General features: G+C 55.2%; 1 protein-coding gene and 1 long non-coding RNA gene across 2 annotated transcripts in view; one reads left to right on the top strand and one right to left on the bottom strand.

Annotated features, from left to right (window-relative positions):
- BICRA (BRD4 interacting chromatin remodeling complex associated protein) overlaps positions 1–25,115 on the bottom strand; it is a 74,955-nt gene that overhangs the window by 12,187 nt on the left and 37,653 nt on the right. Inside the window, exons 2-7 of the mRNA XM_040634227.1 lie at positions 10,772–10,872; positions 9,493–9,538; positions 9,366–9,408; positions 7,411–7,476; positions 3,644–5,605; positions 2,880–3,056 (exon numbers count right to left, since the gene is read on the bottom strand). Of these exons, the coding sequence (XP_040490161.1) occupies positions 2,880–3,056; positions 3,644–5,605; positions 7,411–7,476; positions 9,366–9,408; positions 9,493–9,533 (2,289 nt within the window). The 5' untranslated portion in view covers positions 9,534–9,538; positions 10,772–10,872. The remainder of the gene's footprint in view (positions 1–2,879; positions 3,057–3,643; positions 5,606–7,410; positions 7,477–9,365; positions 9,409–9,492; positions 9,539–10,771; positions 10,873–25,115) is intronic.
- On the top strand, positions 16,341–19,376 carry LOC103657082. Its single transcript, XR_566778.2, has 3 exons — positions 16,341–17,780; positions 17,876–17,930; positions 18,782–19,376. It is a non-coding gene; the product is annotated as an uncharacterized LOC103657082 (long non-coding RNA).

Here is a 25,115-nt window from a genome sequence, read left to right as displayed (position 1 = left end):
AACGCTCTTTGCGTCACAATGACAAAGCTTGTGTGTGTGTGTTTGTAAGCGGACTGTAGAGAAGACACAGCAGGCCTTGAGCTTTCTAAGCAGGACGGTCAGTGCTCCCTCCCTGGAAAGACGGTCAGGGGCCCCATCAAGGGACAGTTTCAAGAGCTGGGATAGTGATGACAAAATCCATCCCTGGACTGTGAGCCCCAAGAGGGCAGGGCTGGGGCTGCCTCGCCTGTACCTCCCTGCAAAGGGCTGGGCACGAAGCAGGTGCGTGGGGAATGTGGGCTGAAGCAGCTGACATGTCTTCTCAAAGGTCACGCACGGCTTCGTTGCTACCCTTACTGCGCATGCCCCGTATCTGCTCGCGGAAACGCCCGCTCTGTGCAGAGCCAGCGGGAGGTCGGCGGCTTTGTCCCATTTGGCAGACAGGTAAACCACGTCTCAAAGCCTTTGATGCTAAGCAGAGCTGGGACTCACGCTCAGGTCTGGCTTTCCCAAGAAAGGTCTGGCCACTAACCATTCGGGTTCGAATCCAGGCCCTACCAGCTAAGGAACCTTGGACAAGCTACTTAATCTCTGTGCCTCTGTTTCCTCCTCTGTAAAATGGGGAGAATGTCTACCACCTACCTGACGGGAGGATGAAATGAGAGGACGCTTGGAAAGGGTTCTGAACAGCACTTAGAAACAACAGAAATGCTACCATGCCATTACGTAATGCTCTCCTCCGCATGCCTCTAACCCCTGAAGCAAACTCCAAACTAGACCCTGAATCCTTCCACTTCCTTCTGTCATCGCTGTGACCGCCCTGGTCTTTGAAGCCCTGTCATCTTGTCCCATGAGGATCTCTGGGCTTCATTCTTGTTGCCCACCAAACCATTTTCCACTGGAAGCCAGAGGGATCACGGAAAGGCCATGCCACGGCCATGCCAGGGCCCAGCTGAAAGCTCTCAAGTGGTTTGGCCAGGTCCAAACTCTGGCCCACGAGGCACTGCCAACCTCTCTGACCCGACCTCCCTCCACTCCCCTCTGGCCTACTTTCCATCTCTTGACATCCCAAGCTTGTCCTTGCCTCAGGGCCTTTGCACATGCTGTTGCCCCCCACAACTTCTCTTTCTTCAGGCCTCGGCTTAAATACTTCCCCTTCCTGAGGCGTTCCTGCTCTCTCTCCCTCGAGTGGGTTCCTCCTGTCTCCTCTTGGGGACCCTGCTCCCTTCAATGCTTTCATCTCTCGGGCTGTTTCCCTGCAGCTGACCCACATCTTGTTCGAGAACATTCTCTCCCTTTGATTGCACTGGGGCTACCCAGCACAGAGCCAGCACAGGGCGGGCTCCCGTGTGTGAGCTTGATTTTATCGGTGAATGATTTCCTCCACTGATTTACCCAATTCTACAAAACCCCTGGTACAGCTGACCGTGGGAGGCTCAGGGAGGGGAAGCCGCTTGCTGGAGGGACCTAGGCCTGTATCTGACCCACTCTAGAGTCGCTGCTTCCAACTGGAGTCGCTCAAGGGACAGGTGGCTCCTGGCCTCTTGTCCCTCCCCCACTTCTGCTTCTTTCTCCTTCTGGGGGAGAGATGGCCTGAGGCATCCTGACCCCGTGTCCCTCTTGACAGTGATTCTGGACCAGATCCTGCTCCATCCCACAGCAATAATAACGAAAATAGCAAATATTTCTCGAGGGCTTACTCTGTGCTAAAGCATATGTTAACTCATTTACTCCTAAGAGGTCTCTAAGAAACTATGATTCCCATTTTCCAGATGAAGAAATCAAGGTTCAGCAGTTACGGGGAAACGCACAGGGTCAGCACAAGGCCAGGCACATACTAAGTGCCCTCCTTCCCCAAATAATCTGTTTAAGGAAAGAAGAAACTGGTTGTTTAAGGCCATGTGGCAAGTAGCAGAACTGGAGAGTGAAATCATAACTGTTTAAGGCCAAAGCCCCCACTGCTTTCTGTCACCCTGACCTTGCTGACGTCATTCCCTCCTCCTCTTCTATCTCATCTGAATGAGTATAACATCCCCCCTCCAGAATAAAAGGGAGCCCTCTCTAAACTTAGGTGCTTATGACTCACATGAGACAAAGGCTAATCTTCCTAATATGTAAAGAGTTTCTACGAATCAACAAGGACCAATAACCCAAATTTTAAATTTGGCAAGGCTTACGCGCTGACAACTCCAGAGAAAACACAAATGGCCTCTGACGGACCCAGCACTTCCCTCCTTGAGAACTTACCCTACATAGTGAGACATGTACGGTCATCCTTTGCGGCTTCGCTCATCACAGCGAAAGAGCGGAAGTGACCTAACTGCCCGAAAAGGACCGGGGAGAGAAAGAAAGCGCGCGCACACAGCGGGAGCGCCGTGTGGTCCTGCGGAAGAAGGAAGCACCATCTCCAAGCCGAATCTTTAAATGAGCAAGACTGCCGAGCATGCTACCGTGTTTGTAACAATGGGAGAGAAAGACTCCAGGTGCCACTTTCCTTATCCGAGCGTGGAAAGCGCTGCAAGAAACCGCCCTCGGGAAAGCAGGGGGCTGTGGTTCAGGAGAAGGGGCTTTTCCGCGAGACCTTTGGTAGCTTTAGAGATGTGAGCCCCCTGAGTGTGCTGCCTACCCAGATGTGAACATGAGAATTCTAGGGAAGTCCTGCCTGCTGTGTGCCCCTCTGCCTAGAGTGGGGGCTCCCCCAGGTCTGGCCCGGGTCGCAGGAGTCCATGACTGTCAGAAGACCCTCGGGAAATATCTGGGGAGCGAAGGAGCACCCTTCCCAAGCCAGCAAGACAGAGAGGCAGGCAGGGCAGCCAGAGCAGGGAGGAGGGAGCGGGAGGAGGGGTCGCAGGGGCAAGGCTCGGTCTGAGCTGGGACAGAGGCTGCTGGGGTTCATCTACCTGGGGGGCCGGCGCTGGGGAAGCCTGGCTGTCGGGGGCCTGAGGGCCGAGGCCAGCTCCTTTGGCGATGGGGGTGCTCGGGGCTGGGTCTTGGGCGGGAGGCGGGGCGCTGACTATGACCGAGGCGGGCACGGAGAGGTGGGGGCCGTCTGCGGAGAGGGGCTGCTGGCTCCTCTCCTAAAACGGGCAGCCCGCACAGGGTCAGAAGGCCGCCCCACGGACCCACAGCCTCCCCACCCCGAGACCCCAGCCTCCCCGAGGCTCCGGGCATGGGGTGGGGGGGGCGGGAACCAGGCAGACGGGCACTGAGAGGCTGGGTGCAGAGGCCAGGGTGGCCGGGAGCCCCGGGGTCCAGGTACCAGGGAGGCCGCAACCCCAGCTCGGTCCTCTCAGGCCCTGCCAATCTTCCAGCTCCGCCTCGCCCGCAGCCTCCTGCCCCGTCTGTCTGTCTGTCTGTCCACGTCTTGACCACTCTCCCCGTGATTCTCGCACCCTCCAGCAGGAGGATGGACGGTCAGTCTGTCGGCCAGTCAGGCCCCCTCCTTGTCTGTCTGTCAGTCCCTGTCACCCTGTGGCTTCCCCCGAGGGAACGCACGGACCGGGAGCAGGGCTGCCACCTCTGAGATGCTCTCCTTAGCCCACCAGACCCTCCCCGGTTGCTGCCTCCACCACACAGTTTCCGCACCAGCTCCTGGCCCCTCTCTGCAGCACACCCCCTCCCGCCTCCCTCACCCCCCCATCCCTGCCAGCCCAGCCCCAGTTACCTGGGGCAGGAACATCTGCAGGGAGTCCTGAGTGAGGATGGCCGTGGTGGCGGCAGAGGGCGGCTGTCCCAGGACGATCTTCTCTGGGCTAGACGCCAGGCCTGGGCTGGGCTGGGGGGTGGTGGCCTGAGGCGGGGCGGCGGCCTGAGGGGTCGGGGCCTGCAGGGGCTGCTGCTGCGCCGGTGGCTGCTGGAGGCCCAAAGGCAGCGGGGTGCTGACCGCCGGTGGCGCCTGGGGGGCTGTCTGCACTGTGAGGACAGGCGCGGCCTCCCCCGTGGCGGCAGGGGTGGCTGGCTGCACCAGCCCGTCGGGGGTGTTGAGCATGGCCACGGCGCTGGGGGGCAGAGTGACCCCCTGGAGGACGGTCGTGGCAGCGGGGCCGGTGGGTGCCGGCTGGCTCTGCGTGGGCAGGCTGCCCGCGGCCAGTGACACAGGCATCTGGAAGAGCGCAGGCTGGCCCACCTGGATGGGGGCGGCCGAGAGGATGTGGGCCGCGCTGTGGGCCCCGGAGTGGGGGGCCAGCACGGGGCCCAGGCTCAGCGGCCCCGCCAGGTTCTGGTTGGTGAGGATGGGGTTTGCGATGAGCTGTCCGCCTGCGTGAGGCGCCGCGGCTGCCAGGATCTGCCCGCCGACATTGGTGGGCAGGGCCGAGAGCGTCTGGGGGAGCTGGACGGCGGGCGCGCCGGGCAGCAGGAACTGGTTCTGGCCCGGCAGCATGTGCTGGGCAGGGATGACGATGCTGCTGCCTTGATTCAAGAGGTGGACGCTCATGGGCTTGCTCAGGGCCCCGGGGGGCTGCGGCGGGGCGGCCCCGGTCGTGGTGGCAGGAGGCTGCTTAAAGACATTCGCCTGCAGGGCAGGTGCGGGGAAGCCCGACAGCACCACGTTCTGGCCGGCCTTGCCTGCTGCCATGAAAGTCAGGTTCTGGGGGGCCTTGGGCTGCTGTGGGAGGCCCCCCGCCTCGCCCTGGATGGTGAGCGTGGTGCCCGCTGGGGCGAACGGCTTGGGTGTCAGCTGGTAGAGCTTGGGGGGCAGCACGCCGGCAGGCTTGGGCTGGATGGGCGTGGGCGTGCGATGCAGGATCACGTTGGGCGCCGGGACCAGTGGCGACGTGCCGAGGCCGGGGGCCACCGCCAGCGGTTGCCCCGAGGGCGCCCCGCTGGCCGCTGCCGTGGCCGCTCCCGCCCCTGCAAACACTGAGTTCCCATTGAGCGTGGTGGCCACGGCGGTGGGGAGGTTCTTCTGAATGACCAGGCCGGCCCCCTGGGGCGAGACGCCGGCCGACGCCAAGGTCACTGGCTCTGAGGGGCCAGCCGCCGAGGCCAGATAGCCGCTGACGGGCACCTGCTTGGCAAGGAGCTGGGAGGTGGGCGGGTTGAGTGCCATGACGGGCTGGCCCACCACCTGGATGGGTGCCAGGCCGAGTGTGGCCGCCGTGGCGCCCCCAGGGCTGCCGTTGGGCAGGCCCTGGAGGCCTGGGATGGGCTGCAGGGTCACATTGCCCAGGCCCACGGGCTGCAGGAAGGGTTGGACGCTCAGGGCTTTGTTGACCACGTCCTGGGGTGGCACCAGGGCCTGGTGGGTCAGCACGGTGGGCGGGGCCTGCAGCCCCAGCAGGTCGGTGCCACCGGGGAACAGGGCCTGGGGCCCAGCGGCCACGGCGGCAGCCCCTCCGGCACCTGCTGGGCCTGCTCCGCCATCTGCGGGCTGGAGGGTGGGCAGCTGGAAGGGGCCCAGGTCCAGCTCGGCCTCGGCCTCGAGTGTCTGCTCAGTGATATTGGCCTCTTGGAGGCTCTGCTGCAGGATGTCGCAGGGCTGGTCGGCGCCCCCGCCGCCCCCGCCGCCGCCCCCAGCGGCCGGCGAGCCCAGGATTGCATCCTCTAGGAAGTCTAGGTCCACGCTGGGGGCCGGCTGCGTGGGCTCTGGGCTCAAGTGGTTGCCAGAAGCTTCTTGCACATGGAGCTGGAGGCCGGGTAAGGTGGGAAGGGAAGAGCGGAGGTTAGCAAGGGGCTGGCTCAGGGCTCGGCTGAAGCAAAAGGACCCCTGTGCCAGAGCAGTATGGGCAGAGAGAATATTCCATCTGCGCGTGGCTGGACCTAGGTTCAAATCCCAGCTCCGCTTGGCTGTACAACCTGGGGCTGGCTCAGTCTGGCCTATTTCCCTGTCTGTCCACAGCAGTAGAAAGGAATAAAGCCTATCCTTTAAGGAGCCGTAAAGGCCCGTAATACTTATCTGCGATTCCAAAGCTCGAAAGGGCTCTGAAAATGGCAAATGTCTTCCTAACTCTTTCGGTAGCAAAACCTGACCAAAAGTGACACGGCGTTCTTGGGGAGGACCACGAATTGTCCACGTAACGGGAGTCTTCCTGACCACGGAAAGGTGAGCGAGCGTGCTACGTGACATTCTGCATCACCTTCCCAGCATCTGAAAAATTCTGAATTCTGAAACGCGCCTGGCCCCAGAGGTGTCGGATAAGAGACCACGGCTGTGTTAAGGGCAGCAGCAGCTACGGCTGTGAACCCGATTTTGCACGCGTGGCGCCGAGTCTGACATGTCTTCAGTGCCTCCCGCGCTGTCCCGGATCGCGATCCAGGATGAGCACAATCGAGAGACGTGTGACGATTTGAGCAAATATCGCACAAGCGCTAATGACGCTTAGAGCACGGAATCCCCACTGGTATTTGACCAGATAACAGGTCAAAACTTGGGAGTTCGAAAGATCCGGAGTTCAACCACACGGAGGGCTCACGGCGGCACCTGGCACCTTAGCAAGTGTGCGAGAAGCATCGCTTAACATTATTATTATGCCGTCCGTGGTGGTGGTGTCGGTAACAAGCTCAGTGAGGCGGGCACCGCCCCCCATCCTCTTTTCCCAGACGGAGAGAGGGGGCCCCTACTCGGCCCCAACCCAGAACCAGGTGGTTCTGAGCTCTTAACCACTAAATGGCCACAACCAAACCCACTTCCTAGGACGGTCGTGACGTTCGCTGACCTCACATATGGGAGGCTTAGAACCTGACCAGGGACTTCGTAAGTATTTGTACTATGAAAGATGGAATTATCCAGAATATATTACTATAGTTGTCGTGGACATTAAATAAAAGTGACCGGAAGAGGCTTGGCGGCATATAGTGAGTGTTCAGCGAATCACAGTTATGATGACCGGGTGGGAGGGGGGAGAGGAGATAGGAGGAGGAGGGGGGAAGGGAGAAAGAGGAGGCGGGAGGGATGGGAAGGGGAGGAAGAAGAGGTAAGGCATCCGTAGGTGCTCAATTAATGTCCACTGCATTCTGCACTCTGGGCTTGGCTCATCACCCCTGCCCTCTTTTTCCAGATGGAGACAGAGGTCTGCGTCAGTCAATCCCCCTCCCCCAGGTCACACCCCGCCATAGCTAAGAGGGGACAGGCCCCCAGACTCCCACACTCTCTGCTCCCAAGAAGAGTGTCCCTCAGCGAACCTCAGAGCTGGCATCTGCCTCAGCTTGCCAGGACCACTCTGTACCAACAGACCCCCAAGGCCCGGGACCCAGGACCCTCACCTCTTCCCGAGGAGCTGGTGGGCAGAGCCAGGCCATCCCACTGTGGTCCCACCTCCGCCCCACACAGCTGTCTGTGACCGCTCTCCCCCCTCCAGCAAGTGCCCCAGAGGGACGATCATGACCCCCTCCCTCTTGCTGTTAGGGCCTCCCTCCTGCTGGCCGCCACCAAGGGCAACATGAGCCATGACTGAGAGCCTGGGCCCCTCCCAGAACCCCTGGGCCACTTACCCCAGGACCTTCATAGAAGGCACTTTGGGCCTCCCCGGGGTTATCCAGGAGGTCATCGCCATCGAGCTGCAACAAGACCCGCCCCCACCCAAGGTCAAAGGTCAGCCAGGCAGCGGGCAGGCCCTGCTCCAGAACAAAAACCATTTAAAGTTACACCAGACCAAAGGACAAAGATGGGGTGGGGGTGGGGGGTGCGCACAAGAAGTACAGGGAAATTCCCCCTCCAGAAAGGAGGCCCCAAAGAAAGGGGCCTGGCAGCATGTTCAAAACCCAAGGTGTCCCCGGCACGGGGTCTGAGGCTCTCCCTACACGCCTGTCTGGAACCCTAGAATCCTGCCTCCGTGCCTTCCCCCTTCACCCGTCTGGCAGCACGTCCCCCAGGACCCGTCACAGTCACTGCCCCCTCCCAACAGCCGCCCGTCCTGCCTCACTAAGTCACTCCTTTCTCTACGCGGCCCAAGTACCCGGCATGCCCCGCTGTCCGGGCACCCAGCGCACCATGCTGAGCCCATCTCTAGGACGGCAGGGACCTGGCTGACTCCCAGGGGCCTCTCTCGCGCCTAGAACAGGGCCCGGCATCCACACAAGTGCCCGCTGAATGTCTGTCCATAGTGCAGCCTCCCCGGTTTCTCTCTACCTGGACGTCTCTCCAGAACGCCAGCCTGGCACGGCCAACAGCTTCCCGTGTGGAGTCCGCCCCAAACTCCCACCTCCGGAGACACAACCCTGGACACTCTCCTCCTCGACGTCTACTCCACCTGCAGGTCTAGTTGACTCTGCCCCCCCAGACAGGGCCCAAAGCCAGCACCTGGTACCCCTCCACTGCCCGCCCCACGCCCGCGGCCACCCTCATCCCGCTGCACTCGCCCCCACTCCACAGATCATCTGCGGCTTCTCCTTCCAAGAAGTGGCACTCTGTTCCCCTCCCTGGGAGTGTGGGCTGGCTTGGTGACCTGCTTCCAATGAATACGTGGTGACAAAAGCGATGGTGTGTGACTTCAGAGACGAGATCATAAGAGGCACTGAGCTTCCTCCTGGCTCTCTCCCTTGGGTCACTCAGTCTGGGGGAAGCTGACTGCCATGTGGTGAGGACGCTCAAGGATGCTAGGGAGAGGCCAATGTGGTGAGGCCCTGAGGCCTCCAGCCAATAGCCCAGGGAAATAGACCATCAGGGAAGCATGTCCTCCGGCTGCAGACGAGCCTTCGGATGAGAGCAGCCCCAGCCAACATCCTGACGGCAACCTCAGGAGAGAACCCGAGCCAGAAGCACCTAGCTAAGCTGCTCCCCCAAGTCCCAGCCCTCAGAAACTGTGAGAGCACTAACAAATTGTTTTAAGTCACTAAGTGCTGGGATATTTGTTATGTAGCCCTAGATAACTGATACAACTCCTTGTGGCTCAGTACTTCCACTCTCCCCCGCTTTGTTCGAGGCCCTGCATGAAGGGTGACTCTTGTCCACTCCAGTCTTACCACTACTAGTTTCCCCTTCTGTCCGGCCCCACCAGCCTTCTTTCTGTTCCTCGAACATGGCAAATTTTCCTGCATTTCTACCTGTCCTTCCCCTGCCCAGAGCACCATGGGTGCCTCCCTCTCATCCTTCAAGGTCGCCTTCAAGGTCACCTCCCGCCTACACTAGCTAAAGAAGCCACGGCCCCTGCCCCCCATTCATTTTGCTTTAAACCATTTTTGTTGTGCCGGTGCCATTCTTATTCCTTATCCTATGCTGCAGGGCTCTGTCTGCGATCACCTTTAGCAGTTACTGCTTTGTTTACCAAGGAAATGTGTACGGCGTGAGGACAGGGATTTGTCTTCTCTTCTGCTCTTGCCATAACCCCGAGGCCCAGCTCCCAGAAGGCATGAGGCAGATGTCTACTGAATCAGGGGCACAGGTCTCTCAGCCTCCCAATTCCACAGCCCTCTACCCCGGGAAGGCCCCTGCCTGCCCCAGCACTCACCTTCTCGGATCCATGTAGGAAGTCATTGAGGGCCTGAGGGTCACTGAAAGACAGAAGGGGAGAGACACTGAGGAGATGAGGGGCGGGGGAGGGGGGACAGGGAGGGCTGAGGGAGTCCGTTACTCACCAAATCACGTCTAGTAAGCATCTCCCATCCTCATCATCCATCGCCACTGAATCGCGTGGGGCAAGGAGGGGGCAAGGGAGACAAGGTTAGACGTAGGCAGTGTGCCAGGACCCTCCCTTCCAGGACCACTCCCTGGGACCACAGTCTCTGGAAGGTCAGAGTTTCTGTTCCCTTGAGTCTATGGGTGTGGGTGAGGGTGGTGAGCAGCCAGAGATGGCTGCTTTTTCCTCCTCCCCCGACCTCTTCCCCAGCATCTGATGCCCACAATGAGGACATCCACCAAGACTGAGTGAGCCCTGATCACGTGCAGGCCGGTGCTGAGTGCTTCACACACCTGTAACTCTTTTAATCCTCACGGTACCCCACAAGGTGGGTCCTGCCACCCACTTGTTGCAGAGGAGTAAATGGGGGCCCAGAGACCGTCATTCATCTCCCAGCCAGCAGGGGGCAGAGCCAGGCCTTGAACCCAGAGTCTGGCCCAGAGCCTGGGCTGCCCTGCCTCCCTGGGCCAGGGTCTGGCTCAGAGTGGGGTGTGACAAGGGTCTGCTCTGCGTATGAACAGTCCTAAACTATTCAGGTCTTCTCTGAAGAGTGCCTTGGAGAATCTGAGAAGGCAAAAGACCATTCTGCCAAAAACATGCAAGTGGGCCCAAACTGTGACACATGCTTTCCCAGGGGCTGTGGGACACACATGTGCACACTTCACGGGCCTTGGGTCAACAAGCCCAGCCTAGAACATGCCATGCGAAACTGGCGGGAACACCCCCCTACACACACTCCAAGGACTTTCCCTTCTAGAGTTGGCCATGGGGACTGTTCCCGGAGGTCTTTCTCAGGCTCTGGTTGCACTTGGCAGTGGCGACAATAGGCTCTCTCCGGCTCCATATCCCAGCCCCACCTATGCTTCCTTCTTCCCGTGTCACCACCAGGTCTGTGGCCTACAGCCCTGCCCTTCCCACCCAGCCCAGGGCAGGGGTGGGGTGGGGTGGGGTGGGAGGGAAAGGCCCAGCTAGAGGACAGAAAGGCAAGACCTGCAAAGAATCTGGAGAAAAGGAATAATGGGGAGAAGATCCCACCTGCAGTTGGCATGGAGGCAGGGGGATGGTACAGATGACCCAGGGGGCCCAAGGCCGGAGGGGGAGGGGTGGAAGGGTGTGGCTAAGCCAGGCTCTGCCAAGAAGGAGTGTTCCTTCCTCCCTGGGGGTCAGGGTGGGCCCAGGGAGGTGGAATGAGGGACAAGCGCCCCTCCGGGCATGAACTGGGACCCCTGGCTGGTTACCTGCGCTACAAACGAATCATGAAGGGAAGGAGGGGGTGTCCACTCCAGGTCTACGCGGGGCCCCCAGCTGGGGACTTGGGGAGTGTCCTTTCGGGGGCCAGCTGTGGAGAGAATAAGAGAGGCTGTAAAAAGTCCGTGACAAGGAGAAAGACGGGGGGGAGAGAGGGAGTGGGGAGCCCAGGAGAGGGGTTCACCAGGCCACGTGTGAAGAGGTAAGAAAAGACGGGGTTAAACACAAGTTGAGAGCAGGTGAGACAACACTACACGTGATCCCATAGGCGACACGCACACCCAGAGCGCAGGGCAGGGCGCTACAGAACAATGCACGCTACAGCACCGTACAACAGCATCTGAGAGAATTTACTGACGCTTGGACCTCATAAAACACAGTCGATTCTCGTTATCTGAGGCACTTGCGTTCTGCACAGTTGCCGAGAGCACGCGGTTGTGAATTCCGGGCCACCGCTCCCGGGAGGGGGACACAGCGTGGCCTCCTGTGAGCCTCGGCTCACATTCTCATCAACCCATGGATACACAGCCTTAGTCTACTGGTGTTTCTGTTTAGAGATGCCTCATGTAATACAAACTGTTGATTCGTTAACACTGAACCCTCGGCCAACAGCTCTGTGACTCGTGCTTAAGGGACACGCATCGAACACACGTACTGTCTCCGGAGGGCACATCCTGGCCTTCCTGCACTTGGGGACACGAGGTAGCACTTCAGCCCTACACCGGGGGCCGTTTTTAACAGCGAAACCACTCACAAAGAGGACAAAGATGCAAAAACCATGGCACTCAACAATATGGGAGCTGAACCAAGAAGGCAAAGCGTGACCTTGTTCAACCAAGGTGGGCACGTGCATTTGGGACCGCTTGAATTTTTCACATGTCCCCCGGTGACCAGGGAAGCACGTCGGTATTGATCTATGGGTTATAGGTGCTCGCAAGGAGGCAGCTTCGCAAATATGGAATCGGCTGTAATGACCACAATGGTAGTGCCTGCCCGCCACTGGTTTTAAGTGCTCTACGTGTATGAACCCGGTTCACCTTCCCTAGATCCCTGCGAGGCAGGCACTTTGATTAGCCCTGTTCTGTAGACGGGGAAACGGAGGCTCAGAACAGTGCGCAATACGCCCAAGAGCCCTCAACTGGTAAAGGGGCCAGGCTGGGGTTTGGGCCAAGGCAGGCTCACTCAGAGTCCCCGCCCTTAACCGCTATCCCGCGCACGTTCCTCTTGTTCCTCTCGTCATGCTGTTTCTCTTCTAAAATCTGAAGCAAATATGGCAAAAATGTCAAGATAAGATGAAGCTGGGTGGCAGCCTTTGTTATCATTTTAAGAATGCTTGGAATAGTTCAGATTCGAAAGAGCCAGAGGAATGGGAGCACCCAGTGGCTTCCCCTCTTGCTCAGCAGGCCCAGGCCCCGGAAAGATCTAGAAAGCATCTGTCACACGACTCAGGAACACGGGATCCTGTCCCAGCGAGATTCCAGGTGCACTACCATGGCCTGGGGGTGTCCACAAGCATGCGAGGTGGCTTTGCCAGAGGGGCCTGCTTTGCGTGGGGTCTTCCGCCCCGCCCCCCGTGCTGAGTTTCAGGTGTGGCCCAAGCTCTGCAAGCCTCAGGCTAGCAGAATTAGAGCCAGGAGTGGGTGCTTCCTGACCAGGACTCTCCAAACGGCGCCCACGGCTGAATGTCCAGTGGGAGGCTCTTGAGAATTTTTTTTATTCCTGTGTGTGTTTGTTTTTTTTAAAGATTTATTTATTTGAGCGGGGGAGGGGCAGAGGGAGCGAATCCTCAAGCAGACTCCACGCTGAGCGTGGAGCCCGACGTGGGGCTCGATCTCACAACCTATGAGATCATGACCTGAGCCGAAACCAAGAGTCGGACGCTCAACCGACTGAGCCACCCAGGTGACCCCAGTCGTGCATTTTCATTCCCCCGGTACCAGCAAAGAAATGAAGGGAGAGTATTGAGAGGGAAATGCTCTGCCTTGCGATGGAGTGCCCGTTCCGTGAGCGTTTAAAACGTCACAGTCAGATTTGTGCACATAAGTTCAAAACATGTAAGTTTTACCTTAAAAAGCTCTAAAAAAACCCAAATCGTCACCATCAAGTTGTAGTGGGGCAGGGGAGCGGGGGGCAGGGTGTGCCAGGATGTTGGTAACTGTTAAGCCTGGGTGAGGGGTACCTGGGAGCTTCCGGGTACCGTTCTGGTCACTCTGCACATTCGGGAAAGTTTTCATAATAAAAAGAAAACAGTATGTCAACGATCAGCAGGTCTGGTACCTGGGCCTCCCGGGTCTCCCCATCGGGTTGATGCCAAGAGGTCCAGCATGAAACGCCAGGGGCTGGAGTCAGGGGTTTAGACCCTGCTCCACCGTGCGTGGGCTGGGTGACTCTGGGCAAGTGACTTCACCTCTCTGGGCCTCCATGCGTTCACTGGTCAAATGGGTGGACTCACAGTCCGCATGTCTCATACAACGGTGGAGATTCACTAAGAACAGGTCCTGGCATCCGTATTGGCCTCGATCCTGCTGTTTTGTGGGTACTCTAAACACGGCTGGCTAACGAGGAAAGGTCGGGGCGCAGAGGCCTCCAGCGTCCACCCTCTGCCTCCCTGACCCTGTCTCGTCATCTCCCCCGCCGTCTTCACACTGATTCCCAGGACCTACCCTGGATCTAGAAGGTCGGAAACTGGGAGAGGGGCCAGAGTTGCTACATTTGGGATAAATGCCTCAGATTCCGGGACAGCCACAGGGTCCGAAGCCTCCGGACGCCAGCGGTGGGGATCGGGTGTGCCTAGACTGCTAAAGGTCCCTTGTGGGATGGTGGGGGGGGGGGAGTACGCTCTGCAGTGAGCCACCCCAGTGTGCACCCCGGCACTGCCACTTGCTAGCTGCGTGTCCTATGATGAGTTACTTAACCACCCCCGTGCCTCAGTTTCCCCATCTGGAAAATGCAGATAACGGTATGTCCCCCCCACCCCGGAACACTTTTAACCCTTGCACATGGCAAAGTATCTCGTGAGTGACACATACCGCTGTCAAAACTGCAACTGTCATTGTGAATAGGATCTCGCATGGCAACCGTCAAAGCTTTCTGGCCCCGGCCCAGCCAGGCTGGAAAAAAGTCCCCATGCTCCAGCTTTGCCACCTGCTGCCGGTTGCCCCGTGTCACCCTTGAGCACCTTCTGGAAGGCTTTATATACCGCCTGCTTCGGCCATGGGTCATGCACACGGTCTTACTCAAACCGCCAGGCGCCATGATGCCTCGAATCCTTCCAGGGCCGTTCTTACCCCCATTTCTCAGATGAGATAAATGAGGCTGAACGGAATGGTTACGGAAAAGCCACAGGCTAAAGACAGCCGAGGAAATGTGCCTGCGTGGGGCTAGCCAGCTACGCTGCAGCCCTCAACCCGGCGGGCACAGGGAGACCCGAAGGGCACAAATGAACCCACCAGCTGTTGAAAGAGAGAATTTGAACACTGCCCGGATATTTGAAAATATTAAGAAATTGTGATTAAGATTCAAAGCGGAGAGTGGGGGCGCCTGGGTGGCTCAGTCGTTAAACGTCTGCCTTCAGCTCAGGTCATGATCCCAGGGTCCTGGGATCGAGCCCCTGTGTCGGGCTCCCTGCTCAGCAGGGAGTCTGCTTCTCCCTCTCCTCCCCGCTCTTGCCCTCTGTCTCTATCTCTGTCTCTCTCTCTCTCAAATAAATAACTAAAATCTTAAAAAAAAAAAAAAAAAGATTCAAAGTGGAGGGGCGCCTGGGTGGCTCAGTCGGTGAAGCGTCCGACTCTCGATCTCAGCTCAGGTCTTGATCTCAGGGCCGTGAGTTCGAACCCTGCGCTGGGTTCCACGCTGAGCTCCACGCTGAGCGTGGAGCCTACTTAGAAAAAAAAAAAAAGCTCGAAGTGTAATAATGGCATCACGTTGTTGTTTTCTTCAGAGTCCTTACCCTTTAAACACATACCCTGAAATACTCAGGAGTGAAATGGTAAAATGTCTGTGATTTCCCGCAAAAGAACCCAGCTGGGGGCATCTGGGGGGCATACAGACCCGCGCTGACCAAATGCAGGTTAATTCAATGAAATTAGGACAGAGGACTTGAATAAGACATTTCTCCAAAGAAGATACACCGACGGCCACAAGCTCATGAAAAGATGCTCCACGTCGCTCACCATTAGGGCAATGGTGTCGAGACGGCAGACATCAGGACGGCTACTGTCAGACACACGACAAAACCAAAAAAACCCAGAAAACAAGTACTGTTGAGGATGTGGAGAAATCGGAGCCCTCGTGCACTGCTGGTGGGAATGCAAAATGGGGCAGCTGCCGTGGAAAAGTCTGGCAGTTCCTCAAAACAGTAAAAATAGCACTGCCATATGATCCAGCAAAATCCGCTTCGGGGTATATCCCCCCCGCCCCAGAACTGAAAAAGGAGGGTCTCGAACAGATATCAGGTGCACTGATAGTCACAGCAACGTTACCCACGATCGCCAAAAGGTGCCCACAGCCCACGCGTCCGCTGATGGATGAATGGAGAAGCGAGACGTGGTGTCGACTGGCAATGGAATATTACTCAGGAAGGACGTTCGGACACAGGCTACGACATGCACGACCTGGGAGGACATCGCACTACGTGAAACAAGCCACTTACAAAGAGACCCACGCTACGTGATCCGATCTGTAACGTGCACAGAGGCAGAAAGCGGAATGGTGGCCGCCAGGGGCTGGGGAGAAGGGGGAATGGGGAGTTACTGTTTAGTGGGTGCGGACTTTCAGTTCTGCAAGATGAAGCGTTCTGGAGATGGACGGGGGCCGTGGTTGCACAACAGGGTGAGTGTTCCAACGCCAAAGAACTGCATGCTCAAAATGGCTCTAAGGCCGGGGGCGCCTGGCTGGCTTAGCCGGTGCAGCATGCAACTCCTGATCGCGGTGTCGCGAGTTCGAGCCCCATGATGGGGGGAGAGAGGACTTAAGAGAAATCTAAAAAAAAAAAAAAAAAAAAAATGGCTAAGGTGGTAAATTTTACGTTATGTGTATTTTTTTTTAAAGATTTTATTTATTTATTTGAGAGAGAGCAAGAGCAAGGAGAGGGTCAGAGGGAGACGCAGACTCCCCCTGAGCAGGGAGCCCAATGCAGGACTCGATCCTGGGACTCTGGGATCATGACCTGAGCCGAAGGCAGTTGCTTAACCAACTGAACCTCCCAGGCTCCCCACGTTATGTGTATTTTACCACGATTAAAAAAATACGAAAATTTTAAAAAAGGACAATGAGGAGTATCAAAGTTTTTTTTTTTTTTTAATTCACGTAAGAGCAGCAAGCTCTCTCACTGGACAGAGCTGGTCTGTGAGTGCGGGAGCGACTGAAAAGGGACCAAGGTGGTTGGTGACCAGGGAGGGGGGGGGGTCCACGTTTGGTTTTTCTACTTGGTGCACATTTGAAATTTTCCATCACGAAAAATGCTTGCTTAAAAAAAAAAAAGACAGGGGCGCCTGGGTGGCACAGTCGTTAAGCGTCTGCCTTCGGCTCAGGGCGTGATCCCGGCGTTCTGGGATCGAGTCCCACATTGGGCTCCTCTGCTATGAGCCTGCTTCTTCCTCTCCCACTTCCCTGCTTGTGTTCCCTCTCTCACTGGCTGTCTCTCTGTCAAATAAATAAAATCTTAAAAAAAAAAAAGACAGACTTTTAAATACCAAGTATCGTATGTCTGTTTGATTGTTTATTGTCTGTTTTGTTCCCTGAGGGACGCCCGTGCCCACACCAGAGGAACTCCATAAATATTCGGGGAATGAAGAAACGAACATACAGAGGCCATGAGACAAAATCCGTTCATTTGTTCCGAGCAGCCTGGGAGAAAGGGCATTTAGGAAGTGCTCACTGCATGTCCAGCCTCGGACACCCTAAGGAGCAAAAGCACACCCAATCCGTGGCTCTGGGGGGCACGACCCGTGCTTCTCATTACCAGGGGTGACACTGAACGCCCCTCTCCTCAACACATGCATACCCAAAAGCTTTAAAAAAAAAAAAAAGTGGTTGGGGGCCACAATTAGAGTGCAAAGTTGCCAGCCCGAGCTTCTGCCCGACTCCCAGAACAAAGGGGACACATGGACAGAGTCACAGCCGATCCACGAAAGGCACGCACGCCCGCGCGCACACACACACACACACACACACACACATGGGCGTGAAATGAGCCTTTCCCATGGAAAGCCCCAGAGAAGTGGGGCTCGCTTGTTACTGCACAAACTCAGCCAGAGCCACCCGATGCACCCCGAAGAGCCCCCACTGTCCCAGTGCTTCCCTGGTATCAGGCCTCGCGCTAACGTCATAGCCACTGACCCCTCCTGGTCACCAGTGAGGCAGGAGGGACGCTGCTTTGAGCGTCACAGCTCAGGATGCCGGGCCTCAGAGGGGTCAGGACACGTGCCCCAAACCACACAACCACACCGGTGGGGGTGTGTGTGTGTGTGTGCACGTGTGCAAAATTCGAACTCAGACCCTGTGATTCTGGAGCCCTCATTCTTCACCACCGCGCTATAAAAAGCAGGAGAAGCCGGGACCGAAAACCACAAGCAGCTCGAGAGAACAGCCCTGACGCAACAATGACAAAGTGTCCTTCCAGAAGATCGCGTGAATGCCTCCTGCACTGGAAAGGCGAGCGGAGTTCTGCATTGTCATCAGGAGCCATGCACCAGCCAGATCGCCTAGCAGGACGCGGGATTCAAAGTCTCCACTCGGCTCCAGAGACAGGCTCATTCTAATTTCCCAGCGAGAGTTTTTAGCAACTGCTGGGGGATTGACAGGCAACCAACATGCGAGTCTACAGAACCGTATCCTTTGCCGATGGGAAGGGATAGGAAGAGAGGCCGATGTGGCAAAGCCTAACTGTTGTTTTCCAAACACCACTTCCCCAGCCCTCCCCTCGCCTTACTCACAGAAGCCTGAAGCCGTTCAGGGTAACACTTGCCAACTCCAAGATGTAAACAAAGCCTGTTCTGAGTCAGTCTTTTTCAAACGATGGGTCACGCCTTGGAGGGTTGTGAAATCAAATGAGCAGGTTGTGACCAGGAATTTTTTTTCTTTTAATTAAATAGTATAGAGTGAAATGGAATGGAACGGGATAGAAAATATTAAAAGGCCTCATCCGTGGTAAGCGTTAAGTATCAGTTTGTGAGATTGGTTTCAATTATGTGTGTCCGTATGTGTACATATTTCCTACTGTGGGCTGTGGTCGAAATAGCTTGAAAATAATTAGACTCCACCAGTGGCACTCCTGCCCCTGTATCAAACGTCCACTTTCCTAGGCTTCCTCTTAGCTAGGGTAGCCACGGTTCTGCAAACAAGAAGAGCCAAAGGGCACAGACCCGGGGAGAGTTTTTCTTCCAGAATATAAAGACGGAGCTCCTCTAGGGAGAAAATCTTTTGCTCCCCACTTCCAGCTTCAAGTCGAGTTGAGATGACTGGAGTGGTGGCAGCCATTTTGCAACCATGAGGCAATAAATCTAAGGCAGATAAGGCTACCTGCAGAGGATTGCTGTTGGGAGGACAAAGACTGGGTTCTTTACTACTCCTCCTGCACTGCCTGCCTCCAGACTTCTTAACCCTTACAGCTCAAACCACTACTAAGTTTCCCATTATTTGCAGCCAGACACAATCTGACCACTTAGCTTACATTTCTAGATATCTCTGCAACCCATCGCAAGGACTCTCTCCGGCTTCTGTGTCACTGACTGAGAGGGCTCAGCAAAATGGAACAGGGCGGGTGGAAAGGGAATCTGAGAAAACGATCACTGTGGTCGATTGCAAGAGTGGCCAGAAACTCTTCTCCCTGGTCCCATACTCTCTGCAGCTCCTACCAAGAGATGGGGTCTGTCACCCCACACCTAGACCTTGGGCGGCCCTTCTGACTCACTTTGGCCAACAGAATGTGGCAGAAGTGATGGTGTGTCTGTCTGAGCCTACACCTCAAAAGACTCGGCATATTTCTGTTCTCTGCCCAGGTGCCGTGTGGAGACGCCCGGGCTAGCCCACTGGGTGACAAGAGTCACGTGCCTGTCACCTCCATCATCACGGTTCACATCCGGTCCTAGATGCAGAGCCACCTCGCTGACCTTCAGCTGGCCATAGACACTGAGGCAAGACCTGAAGACCCCAGCTGCGCCCAGTCCAAATTCTGACCACTGGGAGCGTGGCTTTGATTTAAGCCACCGTGGCATCTCGTGTTCTCCAAAGACGGCGGCAACGATGTCGCTGATCCCGCCTGACCCGCACAGCACGACTCTGCTGCTACTCCCCTTGAATCGAAGAGAGTTTGTGATTACTTTAACCAGGACAGTGCAACAGAAGTGCCACTGCGTGACTTCGCGGGCTAGGTCATGGAAGGGAATTTGGTGTCTGCCTTGTCACCACCTTAAATAGAAGTCTGACCACTCTGAGGCTGCCATGCTATGGGGAAGCCTAATCTAGCCTCCGGAAAGACCAAGAGCAGGGGCTCTGCTTCCGGGGCGCCTGGGTGGCTCACACGGTTAAGCGTCTGCCTTTAGCTCAGGTCGTGATCTCAGGGTCCTGGGATCGAGCCCCAGGTTGGGCTCTGTGCTCAGTGGGGAGTCTGCTTCTCCCTTTCCCTCTGCCCCTCTGCCCCTGCTCCCTCTCTCTCTCTCTTGCTCACTCTCTCTCTCAAATAAATAAATAAAATCTTAAAAAAAAGAAAGTCCTATCATCAAGTTATCCCAGGTGCCAAGCACGTATGTGAACAGGCCTTCAGCCCCTAGGCTTTTGGTCTTCCCAGCCAAGACCTCAGACATCGTGGAGAGAGACCCAGTGTCAAATTCCAAGTCAAATTCTTGCCCCGTAAAACCCGTGGGCATACTACAATTGTTCCTTTAAGCTGCTACATTTGTGGATAATTTGTTTGTTTGCTTTTAAAGATTTTATTTATTTATTTGAGAGAAAGAGCATACAAGGGGGGGGCACAGTGAGACAAGCAGATGCCCCACTGAGCAGGAAGCTGGACGCGGGCCTCAATCCCAGGACCCTGGGATCATGACCTGAGCTGAACGCAGATGCTTAACTGACTGGGCCATGCAGGTGCCCTGTGGATAATTTGTTAAACAGCAATAGTTTGGGGGCTGTTTGTTATGTAGCAGGAGCTAACTGATACAGCCCTCTCCAGAGACGAAGGACCAACCTTGACCTCACACCTCTGACTACATCCGCGTTTTATCCACTCATCCTACCTCCCAAACCTCCCCACACCCTCTCCTCCTCTCCACGGCCACTGTCCCCACTCCCATCAAGACCCCATCATTTTTCATCTAACCATCCCCCCGGCCTGTGTTAACATGTCTCTTGTTCATAACCAACTGCACCTATTGTTAAAATACTCAAACGTTTCCATCCTGATTGGCACATAAACGCTGCTTGAGCCCCCAGCACTCCACCTGGCCTCTTGGGACGTCCTGAAACACCCCCACGACCCAGCAGGGTGACACCTGGCCCAGCGGGGAGCCTGCAGGACCACCCTTCCACACCATGCCAGGCACCACCTAATCTGTGCTAACATTATCTACTGCTTGGTACAAATTTTAAATTTATTTTATTTTTATTTATTTTGAGGGAGAGAGTGAGTGGGGGGTAGGGGCAGAGGAAGAGAGAGAGAGAATCTCAAGCAGGCTCCGCATTCAGGACACAGCCCGATGCGGGGCTCAATCCCATGACGCTGAGATCATAACCTGAGCCAAAATCAAGGGTTGGACACTCAACCAACTGAGCCACCCAGGCGCCCTGCTTGTTATGAATTTTCAGTGTTACTGCATTCATTCATTCATTCATTCATTCATTCATAAGTGTCACTCAGCACATCCTGCATGGCTGCTGGGCGCTGACGGACAGGAGGGGGCAATGACAGCTCAAGTCCACCAGTAAAAACATCGATCAAGCCACACACCACCGACGACATAAAGCCTGCCTCCTCCTGGGCTCCCCTCCTCACCGGCCACCAGGCTGACCTGCCCAACCGCCAGGCTCACCCCTGCTCAGGAGCCTTCCTCACACGGCTGCCCGGTGTTTGCAGTCCAGGCATCAGAGGAGCTCCAGGTCTGCCCCCTGCCCCTGACTGCCACGACTTCCTGCTTTATCAACCTCTTCATCACCAAAGCCAAGGTTTGCAGAGCACTTACGGAGTGCCCCGTGCTATTCGAAGTGCTCCCTCTGCCTACATCTCATTCTTACGGCAATCCCTTGGAGCAGGTGCCATGATCTTCATACCCATTTCACAGCTGACAAAACCAAGGCAGACCAAGGGGTCAGGTGACTTGCCCAAGGTCACTCAGTTAGCAGAACAGCAGAGCTGGGATGTGAACCCAGGCCAACAGGCTCCCGAGCTCGGGGGAACTACATGATGGTGCTGGGCTGCCTAGCTGCCCCCCATCCCGAACCCCAGGGGTACGCTTCCTGCAATGACCTTACAGCGCCCCCACCTCTTACGCCCTCTTCCCCTTACACTGTCCTGAAGCGCCGTGGAAAACTCAGTTCATTTCCCACACACTTGGGTCCAACACTGAGTGATGAATTCCCTCCGTGGGCCTGACCAACCGCGATGCCCAGAGGCTGCTCTCTTCAGATTTTTCGCAAGGCATCTGTAGCGCGTTGAAGAGTAGTTCCCCAAAATGATACGTCTATGACCCCGCACCTGTGAATGCGGTCTTCCCTTTTTGGAAAAAAGGGTCCTTGCAGAGGTAATTAAGGATCTCGAGATGAGATCCTCCGAAATTGTCTGGGTGAGCTGTAAATCCAGTGACCCGTGACCTTCTCACCGACACAAGAGAAGACACGGAAGCTGGAAGTGCAAAAGAAGGACTCTTCCCTAGAGCCTTCAGAAGGCACAACTTTGAATGCCCGGGTGGCCCTGCCAACACCTTGATTTTGGCCTTGCGGCCTCCAGAACTGTGAGCCACCATGATTGTGGTGTTTGTTAGCACAGCCACAGGAAACCAGTATAGCACGTAAATCTATAAGACAGATGCATGCGATCCATCCTGGGTATACAATATATAGACACAGACCACCAAGCACAGTTGCACAGGTTGTTCACGACACAAAGGAATTAAGTTGTGGGCACAAGTGGGGCCTCAAATGCAGCCGAGGCTCTGCTCACGCCAGGGAGACTCAGAGAGGGGCAACATCCACCTGCAGAAAGGACTCTTTCTAATTCACACAAAGGAGACTAGGGGACTGTGCCCTCCCAGAGGAGAAACCTCTTTCAATTCCATTGGAAAGCCCAATAAGAGCTAGCTCGGCCCTGGATATGTAGCCACTGGCATGCTGTGTCTATTTCAAAGCCAAAAAAGGAAGACAGGGAAAAAATGTTGATTCCTCGCCCACTCCCACCCCTTTGGGGAAGAGAGAGAAAAAGCAATTTGAAGAGCAATTAAAATCTACACCATCTTTATTTTCAGTGACCTTTAGAGTTCTGAAATCATTGAATTAGTTTAACAACATAAAAGCGTGCCCTATAAAACTTGGATTGCTCATAAAGCGACTGGTGTCTAGTTCCTAAAAGCCTAGTTTGTACAGGTAGTCACACACTAGAATGTTTTGTGCCTTTCCCCCCCACTTGCTACCATCCTAAATGCAGCTAAAAAGCTGCAGGCTTGCCAAGAAAATCAGGTATCTCAAAAGGTTTTACATTCTCCTTGAATGCTAGTTTATATAAAACAGAGGAAACGCCAAGGAGTGAAACAGGCAATGGGGTGGGGGAAGGGAACAGAAGGAATAATTACTTTGACTGGACACAGGGCTTCCCGTGGCACTGGGCAACAGGGAAGGCTTTGAGGTTGGGACCAAGTGGAGCTCGGCGGAGCAGAGGGGAAACAAAGAGCTCCAACAACACTGTGCATGCTTTAGACCACCGGGTCCTAAGCTTGAACCTGCACCGGCATCACCTGAAGGGCTTTGAAAGTAAGGATTGGGTTTCTCAGTCAGAAGGTTGGGGGTAGGGCCTGGGAATGTGCATTTCGAACAAGTTCCCAGGTGATGCGGATGCTGCTGCTGGCCCAGGGACCACAGTCGGGACAACCGCTGCTCTAGGAGCTTCCATCTCTTTGTTTTCCTCCCAGGGCTCTTGCTCTCATACTGAACACAAGCCACCGGTTCCTAGCCAGTGACAAGGCGGCCTCACGGGTCAACGGGCCTAAAGAGGTCGCCCATTATCCAAAGCCACTCCCAGCCTGACTTCCTGGTCAACAGAACTTGCATTTGGTTTCATTCAGCAATGTACCCACTCACGAGGATGAGTCACTACAAGCGTAGGCCTTTGCCCCTTGGTCAGGAACTTCCTTCCTCAGCCTCCTTTGCAGTTAAATTGTGGACATGGAAAAGATTTTTACATTTGGGCAAAGAGAGCCCTTTATTGGGAAGATTATTTGCCCCTGCTCCTCTTTCCTGGTTGAAAAACTGATGTGAAACATGATGACGATGGCTGGTGCTGCAGCAGCTACTTTGTGCTCCAGAGGGGGAAGGTCAGAAGAATCAGAACCCAGCAGCCTGGCAATCCTGAGTTGCACCAAATCCCTGGAATGACCTGTTAGACATCTTATTCCAGAAGAGAGGGAATGAAAATCCTGGGTTGAGTTAAACATACACCTACTCTATGACCATAGCAAAAAGAATGTATACAAAAACATTTTCGCAAAAATTTTCACAGCAGCCTTCTTCACAAAAGCCCAGAAACAGCACAGACGTACACTGCCTGTATACACAGATGTAAATGAAAAAACAAACAGTGTAACAGCCACACAGTGGACAATAAAAGGGAATGCACTACTGTTACCGTGCAACAACACGGATGAATCTTAAATGCATCGTGGTGAGCAGAGGAAGCCAGACACAGACTACCCCCAGTGCGATCCCTCCACGTAAATTCTGAGCAAGTGACACCGGTGGGAAGAAATCAGAGGTATGGTGGCCCTGAGGGGGCAGGTGGAGGGACAGAGGGAGGGGGATCTTCCCCGATGGTGGAAATGTTTTGGATCTGCAACTGCGTAATAGTTACATGGGTAATATTTGTCAAAATTCATCATGCTGCACACTTAAGATATGTGCATTTTGTTGCACGTAAATTGTATCCCAGTAAAGCACAGCTAGCGTGTAAAGGAGGGAAAAAAAAACCCGTGCAATCGATTCTTGTTATTCACGGTAGTTATGTTCTAGAAGTTACCACGATCACTGAATTAGGGAATCCTGAACTATCGCTCCTGGGGGAAATCGAGGGTTAGGTCCCTGCGAGCCTCTGGTCACATTTTCATCAGGCGATCAATACGTAACCTTGTTTTATGTGTGTTTCCGTTAAAATACACCTTATTTAATATATATTGCTGATTCGTTCGCAATGAACTCACGGCGCACAGCACTATAACTCACATCTGAACAAAGCTCGCCTAGCATATGTGTTTTCTACGTGAGGCACTTTCCAACCTTCTTGCACTTGGGAGCGCTGGGCAGCGCCTCGGCATTAGGCTTGGGGGCATTTTTAAACGGTGAAATCACCACCACGCGCACCGATGTGAAAAACAGGCACTAAAGGTTAGATCACGAAAAGGGCACTTGCTTGTAGTATGGGAGCTGAAACTAGAAGTCAGAGTGTTTGCTTTTTCGAGCTCCACCAGGAACGGGCACCTAGACTCACATTTTTGCCCCTGCTCTGCGCATGTCTGTAGACGACCGAGACAGCACCGGGAGGACTGATGGCTGGGTTACGAGGATGAACACGGAGCAAGCAGGTGAATTCACGAATATGGCATCTGTAAATAATGAGGCTCTCCAGATTCTGATGCATGTATCCCGTACTCAGCGACTCCACTTACGTATCAATTTCACTCATGTATCCTGTAGGTACAACCCGACCCTTGCAAAATTACACACGTAGGCGGCTGTTGTTTGTAACAGCGAGATACTGGAAACAATCCACTGGGCATCAGTAGAAAACTGGTTGAACAAAAACTATGGTCCATCTAAACGGGGGAAGAATATTTGTTAAAAAATTTTTTTTGTTGTTGAAAAAAACAGGAATATTATTTAAGCCATCCCTGGTCAGGTTAACTGTTACTTGCAGCCAAATGTGCACAGACCAAAAGCTACTCCGTGGTAAAAGGAAGCGCTGGGATTGCACCCAGATTTCATGGACACCAAAGCCTAGACGGCTTTCCAATGTCCGTGAAAACCCTGGACGCCTGAGCATCTGCCGGCAGCGAGCGACCACCCTTCCCTCCACCCTCCCGCAGCGAGACGCTTTTCTTCCTGGACTCAAGCGCAGCTTTCTAATTTCTCATCAGAGCG

This window comes from Ursus maritimus, unplaced genomic scaffold (assembly GCF_017311325.1).
Source record: "Ursus maritimus isolate PB19 unplaced genomic scaffold, ASM1731132v1 scaffold_19, whole genome shotgun sequence".
NCBI classification, from domain to species: domain Eukaryota; kingdom Metazoa; phylum Chordata; class Mammalia; order Carnivora; family Ursidae; genus Ursus; species Ursus maritimus.
The sequence above is the reverse complement of the archived record's forward strand: the minus strand, read 5'-3'. Positions and strand labels throughout refer to the sequence as shown.